The following is a 22,628-nucleotide window of genomic DNA, read 5'->3' on the forward strand; positions in this document are numbered from 1 at the left end:
CATTCAGTGTGGACTGTAAAGCAACTACCAGGAGGAGGAAGCTATCTCAACATTCCCACCTTCAACGTTGAGGAGTCCAGTTCTTCAATGAAGAAGTCAATCCTAAAGCAATTGCAACCATTTTACCGGAGCTGCTGAGTGGCTGATCCATCCTGGCCTCTTCCTGAGGTCCTTAGCATTACAGATCACAGTCTTCAATCAAACTGATTTACTCCATGTGATATCAAGACACAGCCAAAATCACTGGATATTGACCATAAGACTTAATGAGTCCGTTCCACCATCGAGATCATAGCTGATCAGATAACCCTCAACTCAATTTTCCTCCCTTACCTCCATTACCCTTGATTCCTTCAATAATTAGAAATCTGTCTATCTCATCTCTGAAAATACTTAACTCATCCTTGACAGCCCTCTGCAGTAAAGAATTCCACAGATTCACCACCCTGTGAGAGGAAAAAACATCCTCCTCATCGCTGTCTTATATAGGTAACCTATTGATCAAGATTATGCTTCTGGCCTTCAACACTACCCCCAAGGAAAAACAATCTCTCTGAAACAACCATATCAAGCCCCTTAAGAATTGTCATTGTTTCACTAATGTCTTGTCTCATTCTTCTAAACTTCAATGAATACAAACTCATCCCCTCCTCATAAGAAAATCCCTACTTACCCAAGAACAACAAAGTGAATCTTCTCTGGACTGTATCCAATGCCAAGGGTTATGGATCCTGCCAGTGTTCTGCATTTGTACGGGTCATACGTGCCCAGAACTAACAGAACTTCTAACCAAGCTGTTTCAATGCAACTACAACACTCGCACCTGCTCACCAATATGGAAAATTGGCAGACAAACAGGAGGCTGGAAGAGCACAGCAGAACAAGCAATATCTGGAGGAAAGGAGCAGTCAATGTTTCGGGTTATTACCCTTCTTCAGAAAATTGGCCAAGTATCTGATGTACACAAAAAGCAAAACCCACTGACCCTGCCAGTTGATGCCCTGTCACTCTATTTTTGATCATCAGCAAAGTGATGGGCATGGCCCTCAATGGTGCCATCAAGCAGCACTGGCTTAACAGTAACTTGGCCACTGATATTCAGTTTGTATTCTGCCAAGCATGCTCAGCTCTTGACCTCATTGCAGCTTCGGTTCAAATAAGGATGGAACTGGTTTTTTTTCCTGTAGTGACTACCCTCATCATCAAGGCAGCATTTGAAGGACTGTGGCATTAAGGAGAACTAACAAAACTGGAGTCAATGACAGATGGGTTGGAATGCTGGTTGGAGACATAACCTTCATGAAGGATGATGGTGCTGGTCCCAGGACATCCCTGCAGGAGCTCCTCTTGGTAGAGTTGTAGGCCCAACCATCATCAGATGCTTCAGCAATGCCATTCCCTCAGTCATGAGGTTAGGAATGGTGATGTTTGCCGAGGCTTGCACAATATGTAGAACTATTTGTGATTCCTCAGACGCTGAACGAGGTTGCAGTCATAAGTGCAATTCGTGTTTGTACTACACAACAACCAAGAAATGATCTCCAACAAGGGAAAACCTAACGATTGCCCCTTGTGATTCAATGAATTTACTATCATTGAATCATTCATAATCAGAATTCTGGGAATTACCATTGGCTAGAAACTGAACTGGATCAACAAGAAAAACAGATCCGATGAGCAGGTCAGAGGCTGGGAATTATATGAGAAGTAGCTCACTTCCTAACAACCCTGTCCATTGCCTACAGGTGCTAGTCAAGAGCATGATCGAATATCTGAATTCACATAGTTCCAACAATACTCAAACTTGACACCATCCACGACAAAGCAGTCTGCTTTCTAGCACGCTATCTAAAAGCTAGAACATTCGCTCCTTCTGTGTAAATTGGCGGCAGTGTACGGTGTTTGCAACACACCCTGTAATGACTCATCAAACCGCCTTTGACAGCACTTTTTAGACCTGCCATCTCTACCATCTGGAAGGACAAGATCAACCTTTTTAACAGTCTTATGGGTCTACCTACACCAATAACTGCAGTGGTACAAGAAGGCAGCTCACCATTACCTTCTCAAGGGCAATTAGGGATGTGCAATAAACGCTGGCCTGGACAGTGGCACATAAATCCCAAATGAACAAAATGGATGTGTGCAGCCTAAGTAACCAAATAAATATTCAGACGACTGAGATTCCAGGGAACGTTCCATGAGACTGGAAAACAGCAAATACAATTCCTTTCTTCAAGAAGCGGGTTGAAAGCAGGAAGCTACAGGCTAGATAGCATAACATCTTCATGGGGAAGATGACAGAAGTTATGAGTAAAGAAACTATGGTTGGGCAATTAAAAAAAGATCCAAGGTAATCAGACAAAGTAAGTTTGAACTTGTGCAAGGGAAATCCTATTTAACCGATTTATTAAGCTTTTTGAGGAAGTGCTGTAAATAAAAAGTGACTGATGGATGTACTGCGTTTAAATTTAAAGAAAGTGTTTGTAAATTTGTCATACCAATGGTTATTGTGGAAAATAAAAGCTCATGGTATAGCTGGTAATATTAGCATGGGTGGAAGATTGGCTAGCTAATGAAACAAAGAGAAAGCATAATCAGTGCAGGAATCTCAAGTTTTTATATTTATATAAATTACTTGGATGAAAGGACTGAGGTTGTGGTTGCTAAATTTGTGATAGCAGAAAGATTGGTAGGAAAGTAAGTTGTGAGGAGGACATTTTAAGAAAGCCACAAAGGTATTATATGATGGGTCATGTGAGTGGGCAAAGAACTGGCAATGAAATATGATGTGGGAAAATGTGGAATTGTCCACTTTGGCAGGAAGAATTTTTAAAAAGACATGTTTATCTAAATGATAAGAGATTTCAAAGTTCTGCGATAAAGAGGGATTTGAGCAAATTGTGAAAATATAAAAATCTTTAGATGCATTAGATTAATTTAACCAGCCTGTGCTTGCAAAATTCAAAAACATAATGTCAAATTTTAGATGTGATTCCATGATTTAATAGCACTGACTAAAAATTACTAAGAAGTATTGACTGATTGGTCTTCATCTGTCAGTTTTGCCCATTCAGTATAGAAAAATGGATCTCAGAAGGATAAACAAGGTTGTTTTCTAAATGCCAAGAACCTGAAAACTGCATGCAGTTTTGGAGACACCTGTTGAGAGAGGTTTGATGCAGATTCACCAGAATTATATCATGGCTAAAAGGGGTGACTTATGAGGACAGGTTGCTTAAACATAGCTTATATTACCTTAAATGCAGAAGAGAAAGGGGTGCAATACTTGAAACATTTAAAATGATCAGAGGACTTTATTTTAAAAAAATCCTCTAGAGGAGAAGTTCAGAACAGGGAGGCAGAACTTTGATAGTTGGGAGAAATCAGGCATCAAGTCAGAAATCACTTCTTCACACAAAGTTAATGGAAATCTGGAGCTTACAGCCCATTCCTGCCCCGAAGGAGAGAAAAGGCTGATGAGGCTGTGTCAGTAGGAAATTGAACATTTGATTGTAAATCACTTTTTGTTACAGAAGAATATTGAGGGCTACAGACCAAAATGGATAAGCATAGGTAATACTGGTCAGCCATGGTCTAATTGAATGGCAGAGCAGACTGACCAGCCCATTGTTTTTCCTTTTAATTTCTCAGCCCAGTTATCCATATGTTTATTCAACGTGATCGATACCGACGCTGGAGCGTTTGGGAAGATAGTTCCCAGATCTCACTGTGCATCATTGCAGTGTGTGTGTGTGTGTGTGTGTGTGTGTGTGTGTGTGCGCGCATGCATTTGTGTAGTATCTGTCTCATCTCCCTGTAATAATTGTCAAAGTGTTCTGAGCTTACAGTATACCTTATGCCATTTGTTTTTCAGTGCTCTCTTTGACTATGATAGAACCAAGGACAGTTGTCTGCCAAGTCAAGGGCTGAGTTTCTTGTATGGTGATATTTTACATGTCATTAATGCCTCTGATGATGAATGGTGGCAAGCACGACTTGTTACCCCTCATGGCGAAAGTGAGCAGATTGGTGTCATACCAAGTAAGAAACGGTGAGTGAGAAACTTTTCTGCCAACACTTGAGTACATTGAATCATCCAGAAATGTTCTTATCTGCCCTGAAAAGGCAGTAAAGCATTTTGATGTCATCAATCCCCCAGCGAAGGCTTAATTTTCCAGGCACAAATCTAGTCAACTCACTGACACTGCCTTGAGGGCAAGTCAGATTGTTCACAGTCTTGGAATACTATATCCTAAAATAAACTTGCAATCGCTTAACCCTTGCATCACAAAAGATCTCAAACATCCACTTCTGTAACCTTGTTATCTCTGCCTTAGCTAGGTTTCTCTGTTGCTGAAATCATCATTCATGCTTTTCGTTAAGTCCACACTTGACTGTTCCCGTATTCTCTGTTATGTCTCTCACCTTCCAACCTCCATAAATGTGAACACGTCCAAAACTGTGCTCTCTGTTTTCTAATTAGACTGTCCGTCCTATACCATCTGAACTGCTGTGGCTCCCAGCTCAGCATTGCTTTACATTTGAAGTTCTCATCTTTATGTTCCCATTTTTCCATGGTCTCATCTCTCCCATCTCCTTTAGTCCTATAACTTGCACAGAACTATGCATTCCTCCAACTCTAACTGCTTGTAGATACCCTACTGCCTTCTCACCAGTAGTACCTCTACCTTGAGCTAGTTAGGCCCCAAGCTCTGTACTTTTCTCCCTAAAGCTCTCCACATTAACTCCTTTAATAAACCTATCTGTTGAATTATTCTTTTCACCACAATTTCCTAATATCTCAATTTTTTTAAGCTTGGTATCAATTTTTATCTGATTATATAATCCTCAAAAGTTTCTCAGGATTGTTTTTTTCCATGATGAAATTTGAATATAAATGTAAGTCATTGTTCTTGGTCCAGTGGATAAGTGGTTAGTATTGTGAAGTCGCCATTCTTCCTTTTTTCTTAATTGGGAAAAAAATAGGTTTCTCCATCTTTCTAATCACTGATATTGCACAATTTGCTCTGTAATAGATTTAATGGTGCTTGCTTACAGCAAATTCTTCTTTTGTGTACAAATCGTTTCATTTCAGTCCTTGCTTCAAAATAGTGAAATGGACTATTCTTCTATTAAAAAAAGTTCTCAAGAATAAGCCCAAGAAATGGCATTACTAAATTTATCTACTGCTCTGCTGGTAGTGCTGAACCAAAAAAGACATTCATTTCTATAGTACTTTTCAGGACCATTGGATATCTCAAAATATTTCACAGCTAAGGAATTACTTTTTAAAGTGTAGCCACTGTTAACAGTGTAGGAAGCGTGGCAGCAATTTCTTACAGACAGGAATGAGACTGATAGAATCGTTTTGGCCAAGATGTAAGAAAGGTGACAAGTAGTCCTAATAGCCACAGACCAGTTATTCTGACATTAATGATGGGCAAGATATTTGGAATCCTTAATTAGGAAAAATTACAAAAGGCTGACGTCATTCTTCTTGGAGCAGAGGAGACGAAGATGAGATTTGATATAGGTGAACAAAATCATGTTAGACTTAGTAAAGTAGACCAAGGAAGAACTCTTCGTATTGCTGATTTTAAAGAGACCAGGGGATACAGATTTCAGATTTTGAGAGGGGGAAAAACTGTTTTCTGTAGTAAATAGTAATGACTTGGAAGTCATTCCTCATGAGGATGGTGGATGTGGAAAGATTGATTTAGAAAGAAAATTGGATGGGCACTTGAAGGAAGTACACCTGCAGGGAAATAGGAAGTGAATCGGGATTGGAGGTCAATGCCATCTTCTGTCCTGAGGATTACATTATGATTCTAAGAATCCAAGGATAAATCCCCTGCTCTTTTTTAAAATAATGTCATGCAATCTTTAACATCAACTGAACAGACATCTGGGGCCTCATTTTAACATCTCATCCAAAGGATGGCACCTCAACTGTGCAGTAGTCCCTCAGCACTACAATGGAACGTCAGTCTAATATGTACAGTTGAGGCACGATGAGGGACGTGAGCTTAGGATCTTAAGGCTCAGGTGAAACTGTACGAATTGAGCCATGATTGGTAGACCCCATCTGGTGATGTTTTTAGCTTGTAGTGTCTGCTATATTGCCCTGTCAATCAAATCAAGAGTTGAGATTTGTGGAGAAGGAGAAACACTTGTGGCAAAAATAAATAGTAATAGATTAAGTCCCACTCTAAGTTTCATGACTATGAGTGAGGTGCCATGATCAGTATACACCTCGTCCATATAAGATAGGCACTTATATGCCCAACTGGCATAACTGCCTTTGCCTAATTGTTAAAGCATAGGTATTGAGGTTTCAGAGTATATGTAAATGTATTTTTTTCACATGCATTGCAATGAGATTTTGACAAATACTTTGACCCGTGTGTACTTACAGTTTAATGCTGACTGGTCAATCAATGCTGAATTATGTAACAAAATCATATGGATTGAATCTTTTTGACTGTTTTTGCTGATTTAAATTAATCAAATGAAGAGCTGCTCACAAGCATCTTAAGCTTGCAGTACATTTACACTTATCAATATTCATGCATGCATCTTAACAGGCAGGACACACTTCTACAGCAGAGAGCTGTCTGTGTGAGATTTGTTTTACTGCAAATTGACTCAATGACAACCTCAAGGTTCTCGCACAGTTGTGAAAGTCACAATGTTTGACCTGAGTATAACATTTTCTTTCCTGGACGCTATTGGAGAGAAGTCAGTCTGCAGTTTATACCTGGATACAGCAAATGACTAATACATATTGGGTCAGCAAAGCACTGTTAATACTTCCATATTGGAGAGGGCAGAGAAGTTTTAATTTTGCGGGTTTTCCAAGTGTACAGGACATTTTAGATGAAATCTGAGAAATTGGCTTAATGCACATGTTAACCGGAGAGGGCACTTAGAGCCATACAGCACGGAAACAGACCCTTCGGTTTATAATCCCAAACTAAATTAGCTCCACCTGCCTGCTCCTGGCCCATATCCCTACAGAACATTTCCTACTCATGTATCTATCCAAATGTCTTCTAAAAGTTGCAAATGTACCTGCATCCACCGCTTCCTCAGGAAGTTCATTCCACACGCGAGCCACCCTCTCTGTAAAAATTTCCCTCTCGTATCTTTTTAAAATCTCTGTCCTTTCACTTTAAAAATATGCCCCCCCCCTCCAATCTTGAAATCTCCCATCCTAGGGAAAAGATGACTACCATTAATTCTGTCTGTACCTTACATTATTTTATAAACTTCTTTCAGGTCGCCTTTCAACCTCCTACACTCCAGCGATAAAAAGTCCCAGCCTATCCAGCCTTTCTTAATAACTCAAACCTTCCATACCTGGCAACATTCTGGTGAATTTCATCTGAAGCCTTTCCAGCTTGATAATATCCTTCCCGTAACTGGGTAACCAGAACTGGATGCTGTATTCCAGAAGAAGCCCCACCAATGTTTTGTACAACCTCAATAAGAATTCCCGACTCCTGTACTCAAAGGACTGAGCAATGAAAGCAAGCATGCCAAATACCTTTGTAAACAGAAATAGTAGGAACTGCCGATTCTGGAGAATCTGGGATAACGACGTGTAGAGCTGAATGATTCGGCTTAGACCCGAAAAGTCAGCTTTCCTGCTCCTCTGATGCTGCTTGGCCTGCTGTGTTTATCCAGCTCTACACCTTGTTAATAAAATGTGAGGCTGGATGAACACAGCAGGCCAAGCAGCATTTCAGGAGCACAAAAGCTGACGTTTCGGGCCTAGACCCTTCATCAGAGAGGGGGATGGGGTGAGGGTTCTCCCGTATTTCCCACAACACATCCCTCACACCCCGCCCCCGCCACAACCGCCCAAAGAGGATCCCCCTCGTTCTCATACATCACCCCACCAACCTCCGGATACAACACATCATCCTCCGACACTTCCGCCATCTACAATCCGACCCCACCACCCAAGACATATTTCCATCCCCACCCCTGTCTGTTTCCGGAGATACCACTCTCTCCGTGACTCCCTTGTTCGCTCCACACTGCCCTCCAACCCCACCACACCCGGCACCTTCCCCTGCAACCGCAGGAAATGCTACACTTGCCCCCACACCTCCTCCCTCACCCCTATCCCAGGCCCCAAGATGACATTCCACTTTAAGCAGAGGTTCACCTGCACATCTGCCAATGTGGTACACTGCATCCACTGTAGCCGGTGTGGCTTCCTCTACATTGGGGAAACCAAGCGGAGGCTTGGGGACCGCTTTGCAGAACACCTCCGCTCAGTTCGCAACAAACAACTGCACCTCCCAGTCGCAAACCATTTCCACTCCCCCTCCCATTCTCTAGATGACATGTCCATCATGGGCCTCCTGCAGTGCCACAGTGATGCCACCCGAAGGTTGCAGGAACAGCAACTCATATTCCGCCTGGGAACCCTGCAGCCCAATGGTATCAATGTGGACTTCACCAGTTTCAAAATCTCCCCTTCCCCCACCGCATCCCTAAACCAGCCCAGTTCGTCCCCTCCCCCCACTGCACCACACAACCAGCCCAGCTCTTCCCCTCCACCCACTGCATCCCGAAACCAGTCCAACCTGTCTCTGCCTCCCTAACCTGTTCTTCCTCTCACCCCAAGCCGCACCCCCATCTACCTACTAACCTCATCCCACCTCCTTGACCTGTCCGTCTTCCCTGGACTGACCTATCCCCTCCCTACCTCCCCACCTATACTCTCTCCACCTATCTTCTTTTCTATCCATCTTCAGTCCGCCTCCCCCTCTCTCCCTATTTATTCCAGAACCCTCACCCCATCCCCCTCTCTGATGAAGGGTCTAGGCCCGAAATGTCAGCTTTTGTGCTCCTGAGATGCTGCTTGGCCTGCTGTGTTCATCCAGCCTCACATTTTATTATCTTGGAATTCTCCAGCATCTGCAGTTCCCATTATCTGTACACCTTGTTACCTTTTTAAACACCCTATTTATAGGTGATGTAAATTTCAAAAAGTTCGGTTCTTGCAAATCTTGCCCCCCCCCGCTCCGTTCTACAAAATGTTCTGGTGGTTTTTGGCGATAGAAATGGGACCCTTTGTTTTAGTACCTATTTGCTAGAGAACATTTTTTTTGATGGAGCTCTCCATTGTGTTATTTAAAGGACCTAACTGATGGATATCTAAGGGGAAATTGGGAAAGAAGAGGACCCAAAACCCTATGGAAAGCCTACTTTCAACAAATCTGATATTTTAACTCTAATTTCTTTCTCTTCCTAGCCAGCTTGTAATCCGATGTTTTACCCTTGAAATACCCATCTTCTTTCCATCCAGCCTGTATCCTCCTGTGTAATTAAAGCATCCTCTGACTCTACTTACAATATACAATACCATTTTCGACCTCTGATTTGAGGCCATGTCACAAATTCTGATTTGCTGAACAAACTGAGTTGTATTTCGTAGTGTCAGTTGTTCTTGCAGCTAACCCTTGGTTTGCATAAGAGTTGGCTTGCAATATCCTGTATCTACTGGTAAAACAGCAAAATCTGCACATGTAAAATTGGAATCTAAACCGGCTGTCTGTCCTTTGCATGCATTTTTACTTGTACATATTTCTTCAATCTTCATTGAGTTGTGCTCCCAGTGAGCAAGGCTTGCTCCAAATCATTAAGCAGCTTTACTCAATATTAAGATGAACTTGCAAAGGAATGATTATAGCCAAATTGATTCATCAAACTGGAAGCTTCTAACTCATTAGTCTGTGCATCAGTGTTATATTCCAAAGGAACTATATTTGCTCACCTCCTGTACTTTATTGCTGTTTTATTAACAAGGATTTCTGAAAATTATCAAACAAAGCTGCGCTTATTTTCTGTCTTTAATTCCTTGAGAACTTTAAAATGTACTCCATACAAGTTAAGAGCATTATTGACATTTATACCTCTGTTTCTGCACAGTGGTGTTCTTTGTGTATAGAGTTCTGGGTATTATGGATTATTTCTCCATTTAGTAGATGATTGGAGTTTGCTTACAATCTTCTGTTGTGAAAAAAAATGTGAAAAGACCGTTTAATATATCTGCTATATCATGATTATGTTGCTTTAACAAGTCAACTTGTACAATTATTCCTTCTGTCTAGGAAATCATGCCCCTAGTCCTATTGGTAGACTACACAAATAAAATTGTGTACGCACTTTCCATGTTAAAATAAGGGGATCTGAACTGGTGGCACCTGTGTATGTTGAGAATGCACAATGTCCCATCCTGCTAATAACTAAGTCACAGGCCCTGATTTTAATATGCTTACCTAACTTGGGTATTTTTTGCCATTCATTCAGTTAAGTTATCATAATTTCAGTTGTATTGCTAATGATAAAATAGTTACTTTCAGTCTTTGAACATTGGTGCAGTGTGATGTTTTGTAAGAGAATACTATATTAAATTTAAAATATTTATCTGCTTTCAACCAGTCTTGAGAAAGCACTTAAAAAAATTAGTCTGCAAGTTAAACCTCAAGGGTCAACTTAGCTCAGTTAATGCTATTATCTGCATCAGTAAAAATTAATTAAGTACATTGTCTAGGCTGAAGAGGACATGGTTAAGGCTGGCATCGCATCAGATCTTAAGGACGTGCTATATTGTTGGAAATGAAACTTGAAACTACTTACTGTACAAGTGGATGTTGAAGATTTCATACATCATAAAATGAAAGGCAGAAAGCTCATTTTCTGCAACCAGCACCATCTAATGAACTAGACATTTCATCACTGGTTCTGTTTATTGACTAAGGATTGACCATATTTATCAACATATAGGACTTTGTCTTACAAATAATTGCAGGTGAAGAGTTTTAGGATATTTCTGATTCTTTTTTCTGACATGACTTATCTAATTACATGATTGGAAGCCTAAGATTTAAATCGTTGTGTTCCTCTTTTTATTTATTTCAACCACACTTCTGTTTATTATTTTTTTTGCCATTTTATACTTTTCAACTAGTTTTGTAGTGTGGGTGCTTAGTTTATTTTAAAAAATGAATATTTATACTTCTTTGCTGTTTGGGAAGGTATTCAATTCCTTCTATGTTAAATCATTACTCGCCATCAGCACTCCTCATGATTGCAATTTTCTCAGTAGCTACGTCTCAGGAATAGGAATGGGCTGTATGCTTAGTTAATTTATTTTATTTATTATTAGTTGCAGAACATAAAGTTCATGTTCTTTTTTTAGTGTGACATCTCGAATATCCACCTGAACAGGCAGAAATCATTTTGCTTTAATGTTTCATCATCAACACTGCAGCACTTCTTTCATAACTGAACTGTAATGTCATCCCAGATGATGCCTTATCCCCAAGATTGATTATTTTACAGCATGAAGCTTGAATCAAAAAATGACGGTGCGACTGATATCATTAATAATGGCCTTAACCTGACTCGGTGAAAATACAATGCCTCGTGGACTTAACTGCAAATTCTGAATATAATATTGTGCTGCCTGAACAGGGGTTACAATTGCAGAAAGCTGTATTGAAATATGGGAAATTGCTTTCTTGTTTGATTTAATCTCCATTAGGCATGATAGACAGACATATCATTGGTCTGTACTGGCAAAGGTACAAAGATCCTATTTTACAAAGCTTACTCACTCAGCATTGCATATCTTCCTGTGTAATTTTCTGTACTGTAGACAAAGTGGTACTTGACTTAAGGGTAATAACCAGCCAGGTTCTATTATTGATTTATGTGTTTTCATTTTGTGTTTTTATTTCTCAGTGTTGAGAAGAAAGAACGAGCAAGATTAAAAACTGTAAAATTCCATGCCAGACCTGGAGTTATTGAAATGAAAGGGGTAAGTTTTAGAGTGGGGGAGAAAAAAATCTGTTTGGAAAAAACTAACATTTGAGAACAATACCAAGATTATTGATCCTTATTTCTTTTCGCCTTACTTGAAGCATGCAAAAATGTGAACCAGATAATTCACTCTTCTGTTGACCATATAACCATTTTTCTGATTAGTACAGTAGCGTCAAAAAGTGACTTTAACAGTATTTTGTAAGAGATATTGATTGTGATGAGGATGCCAGAAGAGACCTCATTTAATCTGAGATTCCACGTATTCTTTTTAAATTTTGTATATATAAAAAGAATCTGAATGTGACACAATGAACATTACTCGATTCTATGAGCAGAGATAAAGTAAGGCCTGAGTTTAAATTCTTTTTTTATCCCCTCTTCACATATGAATGGTGGAAGAAATATGAAAGCAAACTTCCACAGACAGTTATTTTTATTTTCACATAAATTGCACTTCCCGTGATACATATGCTCAGTAACGTTTTGTAGAAAAGTAATTACTTCTTGATCACATTGCCTTGTTTTCATTATGCTAAAGTTGAAAGCTAGAGTTGGATGATCCTGAGTCCAAACCTGTCTGGTTGATGCCCCTTTGTGACTCTGAGCATGGCATTGAGCTGACTAGTCTGGTTAGCAGCCTAGAACTGCTCTGGTCCAGCAGAATAAAAATACAAAAGTCTTGGTTTTCAGCTTTAGCACAATAATTATGCTTGAGAATGTCAACCCTTTGTTGGCTTATCCTGATGTGACTGACAATGCCCCAGATTGGTTTCAGTACACATGCATCAGATTGTAGCATTTCCACACCAAAAATAGGGCATTTGAGGACCATGTGCCTCAATTATAAAATTAAGCAGGTGGTGCATTTCCTCATGAACCTGAGGCCTGAAACTCTCTAAACTCAGACAAGTAATTAATCCATTTGTATTTACTGAAACTTAAACTACAGCTGGAAAAAAGATGCTGTGCTTATTAGCATTGAACTGCTCTTGCTTGTGATGCAGGAAGTCTATCTGTTGAATCAGTGAGATGGATATTTCTGACAGTTGGTGCTTATTTTAATTTATAGTCTTACAGTCACTCTTTCATGCAAATCCGTTCTCTCACACAATCACTCATTTACCCATGCTTGTTTGGGAATGTTCAAGATGGTGTGTTTTTTCACATATGCTTCTTCTCCAGTTTGGGCACTCTAGAACAAGAGATTCCCATGAGCTTTGGAAATACTGAATTTTTTTCCTGGAGGCTTTGAGGACATTGTCGAAACACTTTTATTGCTGTTTTGGTAGCCACTTGCTTTAACTGAACTTGGAGTAGAGAGCTTGCTTTGGAAATCTTGGGTCAAACATTAACAATATGGTCCACACGAGGAGCACAATGACAATAAGTATTGTCTTGAAACTGGGGATATTGTCCTGAAATAGGCCTCTGATACTGGAGCCCCTACCTTTCTACTGGATTTGCAGAAGCATTGGTGATGAATTTTTCTCTGAATTTGAAATTTGAAGTCAAAATATACATTGTCCATGTTGTTAGGAGAAACAAAGCCAAACATTGAGAATGTTTCATGACATCAAAAAGACAAAGTTAAGGGCACTCCATCTGAGTGCCCACAGCATTTACACCAAATTAGGTGATCCTAAGGTACAAGTGCGGATAGATGGATACAATCCAATTGCCATTATAGCTACAAGGCCCATAGTCACCAGGACTGGGAACTGACTATCCAAGGATGTTTGACATTTAGGAAGAACAGACAAGAAGGAAAAGGAGGTGGAGTCATGCTGATAGTAAAGGATGGAATCAGTACATTTGTATGAAGAACATATGGAATTTGTTTCCATTAGAACCAAGAAACTGCAAGGAGCAGCAGACATCAGTTGAAGTTATTTATAGGCCACCAGATATTAACAATAGTGTAGTGCTAGGAAGAGAAGTAAGAAGTATAGACAACATAGTTATTATGGTTGACTTCAGTCTGCATATAGACTCGGTAAGCTAACTGAGTACTAAGCTGTGGAGGAATGGAATATGTTAGGTAGGGATGGGTTTCTAGAGCAGTATGTTGACAAGCCAACTACAGGAAATGCTATTTTAGATCTAGTATTGTGTAATGAGAAAAGGGCTAATTGACAATCTTATTGTAAAAGAACCTTCAGGGATGAGTGACCTCAGTCTTTGATATTTAGAAATCTATTGATTTTTATTTTGAACATAATTGATGAGTCTCCACAGTCCTCTTGGGTATAGAATTCCAAAGAATCACCATTCAGTGACCTAAGAAATTCCTCCTCATCACAGCCCTAAACAGGAAAGATAGGGGAGTGGGTGGGTGCACTGCATATGGAGGGGGACGGCTGGTGTTAGGACACTTTCCTGCATTTACCCTGTGAAACCCTTCAAGAAATTAGTATATTTATATAAGATCATTTCATTCTTCTGAACTCTATAGAATGCAGGTCCAGTTTCTACATTCTGTAATTCTAAGAATCAGTCTGATCTACTTTTTTTGTACCCCTTCTATGACAAATATATCCCTCCTTAAGTAAGGAACCCAAATCCCTGACTCAAAACTGTATACAATATTTAAGTTGTGGTCTCGGCATACTTTTATACAGTTGAAGCATGGCCTCTTTACTCCTCTTAAATCTATTTGCAATAAAGGCCAATTTACCACTTACTTTCTCAATTGCTGCATGTGCATGTTTGCTTTTTGTGACATATGAACAGGGAAATGCATGATACTACGGACATCAACATTTCCCAATCTCTCCCTGTTTAATAACGTTTTGCACCTCTGTTCCTGTTATCAAAGTGGGTAACCTCACTTTATTTGCATCATATTCTGTTGGCCATATTCTTGCCTATTCACTTGGCATTTCTTAATCTTCTTGAAGCACTTTTGCATTCTCAGCATAACTTGCATTTTGTTATAAGTAAACTAATTATCTACCACTTTAATTGATGTTACAGTACATTCTTTTTAAACCTGAGAGGGAAGAACTTTTAAGATGTTTTCAAGTTCCTTTCTCATCAATCCTACTAGTTTGAGAGGGTGGTGAATAAGACAACCTGCATTGTTATAGTACTTATTGATATAATGAAATCTAGGCATTGCACAAGAGAGAATCAGTATGAAGAAATCAACCTGATTGAGAGAAGAACTTCTGTTCATGGGCTGACTAATAGTGCGAAATATAATTTTTTCAAAAATATTGGTTTTGAGAATACCTTTAAAAATGTAAATAAGTGTAGTAAGATTGGGAGATTGAGAAAGAGTTTGAGATTCCATAAGAGAAAGGGGCCCATCCAATGGGGAGAACAGGCCAGTGGAGAATGTCACACGGAACTCTGTGCAGGAGGAGATTGTAAATGTAAGGTAGGCTGTGAAGAGATTTTTAATGTTCCAAATCCTGTGATAAATAGGTTTGTGTAGATGCTTGTTCTAATCGAAATTTAGAGTATCTCCTATTAATTAGGCAGTTAAGAACTGGTATTTAGAGGGTTCTTGTACACAGTGATTTGTCCCTACCTTTGCACCGAGTAGGCTAGGGTTCAAGTCAAACCTTTGTCAAATGTATCTCATAATACACCTAGACAAGTGATTAGGAAACTTAAAAGAAAAAAAAGGTGCCAAGGGCTCTTGCAATATGGTGGTCATTTCCCGACTTCTAGGCCAGAAGGTCACGGTTCAAACATCACTGGCCCTAAATGTGTTGTAACATGCCTGAACAGGCTAATTTAAGAAAAATGAACTAGATTCCATAGTTTTAGAGGTGGCTAGTAGAACGGTACTAGTACTAGTATGTTGGAATTCAGAGGGGTGAACTCGTGGATTTCCCTGCCACAGCTTTCTACTGTTCTCAACAATTTTTACATTTAAAATGGGAAACTACGTACATGTTTTAACTGAGTGTCTCAAACAATCCAGTGAAGTTATTTACCAGTTAGTTTATTGAAAACAAAATTTGCTTAAGCAATGATATAAAGGAATGTTAACAAAAGATTTAAACTGGAAATATTTACAACTTCCCTTCTTGAACAATATACTCAAACTCCATGCCTGTGGGGAAAAAAAACAAATACTCTGCAGTGTTAGCTTAAAAACACATTGGCCGAGTAACAGTTAAAATCAGAAAAATATAACAGATGGTCCCAAATGCTTGTCTGTAACTGAAATCACTTTGCATGCAAGTTGCCAGCACTGGGACATATTCCTGGATCAGTTATGGCTGATCTGAAGTCAGTGTTGGTAGATTATAGAATTTTGTCTCTGATTTCTCAGTTGCAAACATAAAGTCCTTTTTTTGTGGTGATGATACCTTGCCAATATGTTTTCAACTCTTAAAATTTGATGAGAAGAGTTTCAGAGAAAAGAGAGAGAGAGAGGGGGCGAAGAGACTTCAGACTGTTTGAATCCAGTAGCTCTGTTATAACTGTCAACTAGATCATGAAAGTACTTCTTTGAAAAGCTTTGTAGACGAAATGATGCTAGTTCAGCGACTGGTGTCCTTTGCAAATGCAACTTTGTCCTTGCTGTAGCCAGTGTCCTCAGTTTGCAAAGTATTCTTTCCAATAGGTCCACAATATAGTAATATGTCCAGTCAATGATATTCTAAATTAGTATTTCCAATAACACATCTTCATAACAGTATATTGTGAGTAAATCGATGTAGAAAAAAAACTGGTTCCTACTTATACATTTTCCTGAATGAATATTTAATTAATTGATGATAATGATTTTGAAATGAATACATTGAGTTATGGTGATCTATCAAGCATAGGAAGAAGAATCGGCCATTCAGCCCCTCAAACCTGTTCCACCATTTAGTGAGATCATAGCTGGTCTGTGACCTAAGGTCACCATCACTGAATCCCCACAATGTTAACATTTTAGGGGTTACCACTGACCAGAAACTGAACTGGATTCAGCCACGTAAATAATGTGGCTACAGGAACCGGCCAGAGATAAGGAATCCTGCAATGAGAAACTGATCAGCTGACTGTAGAACCTGTTCACCATCTACAAGGCACAAGTCAGGTGTTTGATAGACCACTGACTAATTACCAAGATTAGTGCAGCTCCAACAACACTCGAGAAACTTGGCAGCATCAAAGCAGCCACTTGATTTGCACGACATGTACCCCCCCTCGTAGCAGTTATGTGAATCATTTGCAAGATGTGCTGCAGAAATTCACCAGGGCTTCTTAGATAGCATCATCCAAGTCGCAACCACTAAGGACAAGGGTAACAGGTACACGGGAACAGCACCACCTGTAAGTTCCCCTTCAGTCTACTCACTTGAAAATATATTGCCATTCCTTCACTTTCTGTAGCTTAAAATCCTGGAACTCCCACCCGAAGAGCATTGTGAGAATACCGACGCCGAACGTAGTGGTTCGAGAAGGCAGTTCACTGTCACCTTCTCAAGGGAAACAAGGAATGCACAATAATGCTGGTTTAGGCAGTGAAACTTGCATCCCTGAACGAATACAAAAATGACTTGCCCGTTGCTGCTGGAACTGGCCAGGCAGATTGACTGACAGTTGTCTGAGGGAGGAATTCTTCCTAATAAAAGGTGGAAGATCCATCAATGTATCGTTGTATGTCATCATATTGTTGCAAGTTGCCAGCTATATTTTTAACCTTAAGCACTATGACTTAATGCAGTATCCTAACATGGTTGCACATCTCTACATTGTTATGCTTTGCATGTTACCAACATTTTAACTGGCATTCATACACCATGTTTGAAATTCTGGGCATGTTTCCTTTTTTCAAAAAAAAAATGTTGTGGGCTGCATGTTTTTTCATTGACTAACTGTCACCCCACTGCTAAGAAAATGTTGCCCTATTTCCGATCAACACATTAAGACCTGATAGGTAATAATAGTTGAGTTTCCCAGCGGATCGGAGACATCGACACTGGTGTTCCAATCTAGAACAGTACAGCACAGGAACAGGTCTTTTGGCCCACTGTGTTTGTGCTGACTGTGATACCATTCTAAACTAATTCCATCTTGCATATGCTCTGTATTCCTTTATTCCCTACTGTTCATGTTTCTGTCTAAATGCCTATCAAACATTGCTATTGTATTTGCTTCTACTGTCTCCAGGCACCAAAAAACTCCTTTAAACTCACTTTCTCTCGACTTCTGTTAATCCTATGCCTCTAGTAATTGACATAGGAAGAAAGACTCTGACTGTCTATCCTATCTATGCCTCTCATAATTTTATATACTGTATCAGGTGCCCTCAGCCTCTGATGCTCCAGCAAAAACATTCCAGGTTTTTTCAACATCCCCTCATAGCTAATACACTTCATTCCAGGTAATATCCTGGTAAACCTCTCTTGCATCCTCTCCAAAGCCACCATATCCTTCCTATAGTGGGGTAACCAGAACTGCACACAGTACACCAAATGGGGTCTAACTAATACAGCTGCAACATGACTTGTCAACACTAATACTCGCTGCCCTGACCAATGAAGGCAAGCATGCTGTGTACCTTCTTTATCACCTTATCAACTTGTTTCATCGCTTTCAGGGAGCTATGGACTTGCATTTCAAGATCCCTCAGAAAATCAGTGCTCCTACAGGTCCATTTACTATATACTTGCCTCTTGCATTTGACCTCCCAAAATGCATCACCCTCAAACTTGTCTGAATTAAACTGCACTTGCCATTGATCCACCTAACTTTCCAATTTGTTTATATCCTGCTGTGTCGTTTGACAACCTTCCTCATTATCTAAAATACCACCAACTTTCCTATTCCAGTTCATTTATATACATATTACAACAACAGAGGTACCAGCACTAATCCTTGCAGAACACCACTGGTCACAGATTAACGGTCTCCATTCAGACAAACACCCTGCCATAACTACCCTAAATCTCTTATGACCAGGCCAATTTTGTATCCAAGTTACCAGCTCACAATGGATCCCACATGTCTTAATCTCCTGGATCAGCCTACCATGAGGGACCTTGTCAAATGCTTTAATAAAGTCCATGTAGACACATCCAGTGTCCTACCCTCATCGATCAAGTTTGTCACTTCCTCAAAAAACTAATCAACTTTGTGAACCAAGACCTCCCCTGCATATAACCACGTTAACAGTCCCTCCTAAGTTCATTCTTTTTCAAATGTGAGAAAAATCTTATCCCTAAGAACCTTGCCAGTAATTTCTTTACCACAGATATAAAGCTAACTTGTTTATGATTTCCTGGACTATCCCTGTTGCCCGTTTTAAACAAAGGAACAGTGCTGGCTATTCTCCAGTCTTCTGGGACCTTGCTTGTGACTGAAGAGGGTACAGAGATCTCTGTTAAGGCCCTAGCAATCTCTTTCCTTGCCTCCTTCAATATCCACGTTGTCAAAGGCTGGCAGCTTCAGATTTGGAAAAATTGGAGGCCCCTTGACACCTTGGTTTCCCAGTCAGGAAACAAGCAAACTTGCTTGCCTACTATGAAACCAGGTAGTTGGGAAGATGGTGAGTTGTGGCCATTAATTAACCACCTCAGTGCCTTGATGGGTGGTGAGTTGGCAAGGTTGACTATGGACTCTCCGGTCCAGAAATTTATTAGAAAGGTGGCAAGAAAGGGATAAATATCTTGTCAGGGTCAACTTGCCCATTATTTCTCATCAATACTTTTCTCCACACCACCAGGGAAGAGAAATTCTGCCCGCTGTATTGAAAAAAGTTCCTCTGTTCTCATATGCATAGATCACAAAATTAGTCCAATGCAATGTTTTTATTCTTATTTTTGAGGCTCAGATGAATAACTGTGTACTTACCAGGCTGCTAAAAGAGGGCTTATGTGTTTTGGTTCTGATTTCCAGCATCTGCAGCTTTTTGGTTTGCTTAGTGCTTATGTACAAAGCTGCTAACAGAGTGATAGTAGCTGCATTAATTCTGAGTTTGTATGTGTGGTTTTGCAACTCAGGTTATTGTGACCTTTGTCAAAAAGAATGGGTTGGATTTGCATCCAGGAAGTTGTCGTCATTACATTCAGCGAGAGTTGCACTGGATCTTGGCTCCAAAACTGTGCTTTACAGTCATATATCTGTGCTTTTATTTTGGTTTTTATTCAATCTGTCTTGTAACTCTTTTCAATACCAGAATTACAAGTCCTTACAACCAGTTACATTCTCTCAATTCTAGCCATTTATGCATCCTCCCTCTGCTTCACCACTGGGGACTGTTTTAGTAATTTGTATCTGAATGCTTGGGCCTTTCCTTTTCTGAAAATCCATATCTGACCAAGTTTTTTTGGATCATCTTTGCTTTCCATCCTTTTTTTTAATTTGGCATCCGTATTTATTGATGAAGCTTGTGAAATGGTCTGGAAATATTTTTTACATTTAGAGGTGATTCATAAATATAAGTTGTTGAGAAAATATTAGGGGTGCTGCAATCTAACAGAATATTTATTGCTAATAAGAAAGTTCCTTTAAAATGTCAGAATCACAGATCTACATTCCCAACAGTAAATAGTATTGCTGCCTCACATTCCCATCTGTCTGGTACCGGATTCCACGACTTAATATCTATTATTTTCAATTTTCTTCATCTTTAAATTATTTTTTTAAATTTAAAAGGTAAAATTTTTGTTTCTTTACAGACTAGCTAACCATAACAAAGGATAATAGATTCCATTAGGTCTCGAAATTGGGGAGGGGTGGAATTTGTTGGTTACAGAAATCGATTAGGATAAGGCTGTAAAAGGAGGTTTGGTGAGTGGTTTGGCACTTCATGTGTTATTGATTATTGTGGCATATACAGCTACGGGTATCAATAAAATAGAGGCATTTACACTATGATTGTTGCTGCAGGTAATATTAGTACTGTTGAGGTGGTGTGGGCAAGTTGTACACTCTTCTCAGATGTCACCACAGATTCTTTAGGGATCTTAATACTGTCTGGCCAGTTTTGACAAGGGCAGTTTGAGAGTGTACTTCTTAGATCATGTTAGTGCTATCTCCAGGAATTAATTCCCCATGTAATATGGGAATGGATTACTTTGGTTAGTATTAGTTGGAGAGGTGTACTTCCAGGCAGTATTATCACTGGGGTGGGGTAAAACTACTGAGATGTCAGTGGTGTGCTCTTTTAGGCTTGCAAATTTATTGTTAATATTACCACTTGGGGTGTGCATTCGATTTCCTTTCTTGATGTTTTCTGCCTCCTACGTTCGAACAATACCTGCTATTACAGCCTTTAATTTCAACCAGTGGGGAGAAGAAAAAGATTGAATGATGTCCTGTGTCTTCTGAGACCACAGTTTCTGTTATGGCTTTAAAGTAAATTGAAGAGTATGATTCAAACTAAACAGTGCTTCAGTTAAATGTGTTCAGCGATATCAGTCTAATACAATGCTGCCTCAAAGGCTGGAGTGTGTGTGGTTAGTCTAGGATAGTTTCATTTGTTATTTGTTATTTATTTTTTCCTATAACGTTATCATTTCAAACATTTCCCTTTACAAGTCGTAAACGTGGTGATGCAATGACTGTAAAATCCAAGGCGTCAATACATGGCATCCTCAAATAACAGTTTCTATTTAACTAATACTGCTGGGGATGGGCAGGTCTTGGCTGAGTTAGTCCTTCCCAGTTGGGGATCTTCGCACAGTCAATATTAGGGTTAGGATTATTGCAATCAATTTCAACATTTTAGTAAAGAATTCAACCTCTGCCCTTCTGCTATAGGATGTGAACATTTATATTTTGGAAACAGCATTCAGGTGAATATCTGGTCTCCAGCATTGTGATTTATGTGTCATTTCTCCAGATCCATGTGAACATCGTTATATTACTACAGAGATAATGTTCTTAGGGTAAATTTAATTCTGGATTAGTGGCAAGAAGTCTTGCCTACCAATAAGCACAGTTAGACATAGATAACAGTTTTTAATGGCACACTGGTAAAGTTCTGACAACAATTGAAAAATCCTAGTCAAGTGTGTGTTAGAAGTTCTGGCATGTGCTACCCGTTGATAAGGCCATCTGTAACCAGCATGAATGCATTAAATTATCCATAAATTCTGCCTCTAGACGCAAGCATCTAAGTTATTATCAGGATTCACTACAGTACTTGAACTGTTGATAGGTACAAATGTCTAGGCGGTAAATAGGCTCATCAGCCTTTAGTTTCATTACAGTCCATATCTTCAACATGAAGTACAGATTTTATTGCATGAGTAGTTAGGTAATGAATTAGTGCTGTTGGAGAGCAAAGAACGTCAATAGATAATGGGGAATTTTGGTTTAATACACTTGGCTGGTTGGTTGTGTGAAAGAATTTGGTTATTTAGAGGAGATGCCATAAAATGCAGTTAAGAAAAGCCTTGTTTACCTGATTTTGCTCGCCACGTCAATGCTGATCCACATTTACAATGTGTTTTGCATGACTGAAACATCCATTCATCCTCCTATGTCCTCCATCCATCCTCTTCTCCTTCACAGTCATCCAGAGCCAAGCGTAAAAAGAGCATCTTGTCTCGAAAGTTTACCTTCTACAGGAGCAAGGAGAATATTGTGCAGGAGCACACAGGTGATCATGGCCGTAAGTAACTGTAGGCTTACATGAAGTCTGATCAGAGGGAACAACATTCTGTAAACACTAACTCAGTGTGGTGCAAACACTAACATGTCAGTACAATGGTTCCAATGTTCCAAGCACTTTTCCATGGACTGTATCAAATGGGGCTTCAGCAGGTCCAGACTGAGGTATAATTTTGATGTTAGACAGTGAGCAGAGTGAGATCTGATATTAATGT

General features: G+C 39.6%; 1 protein-coding gene across 11 annotated transcripts in view; it reads left to right on the forward strand.

The window, feature by feature from the left end:
* The window catches only part of dlg3 (discs, large homolog 3 (Drosophila)), a 483,556-nt gene that overhangs the window by 441,645 nt on the left and 19,283 nt on the right, over positions 1 to 22,628 (forward strand). For 8 of the 11 annotated variants that reach the window (XM_059651426.1, XM_059651427.1, XM_059651429.1 and 5 more), the window contains 3 exons: positions 3,878 to 4,054; positions 11,767 to 11,842; positions 22,315 to 22,414. In XM_059651426.1, the coding sequence (XP_059507409.1) occupies positions 3,878 to 4,054; positions 11,767 to 11,842; positions 22,315 to 22,414 (353 nt within the window). The remainder of the gene's footprint in view (positions 1 to 3,877; positions 4,055 to 11,766; positions 11,843 to 22,314; positions 22,415 to 22,628) is intronic. The other 3 variants (XM_059651428.1, XM_048544764.2, XM_048544765.2) reach the window with 1 other exon arrangement.

The sequence above is a fragment of the Stegostoma tigrinum genome, chromosome 15 (assembly GCF_030684315.1).
Source record: "Stegostoma tigrinum isolate sSteTig4 chromosome 15, sSteTig4.hap1, whole genome shotgun sequence".
NCBI lineage: Eukaryota > Metazoa > Chordata > Chondrichthyes > Orectolobiformes > Stegostomatidae > Stegostoma > Stegostoma tigrinum.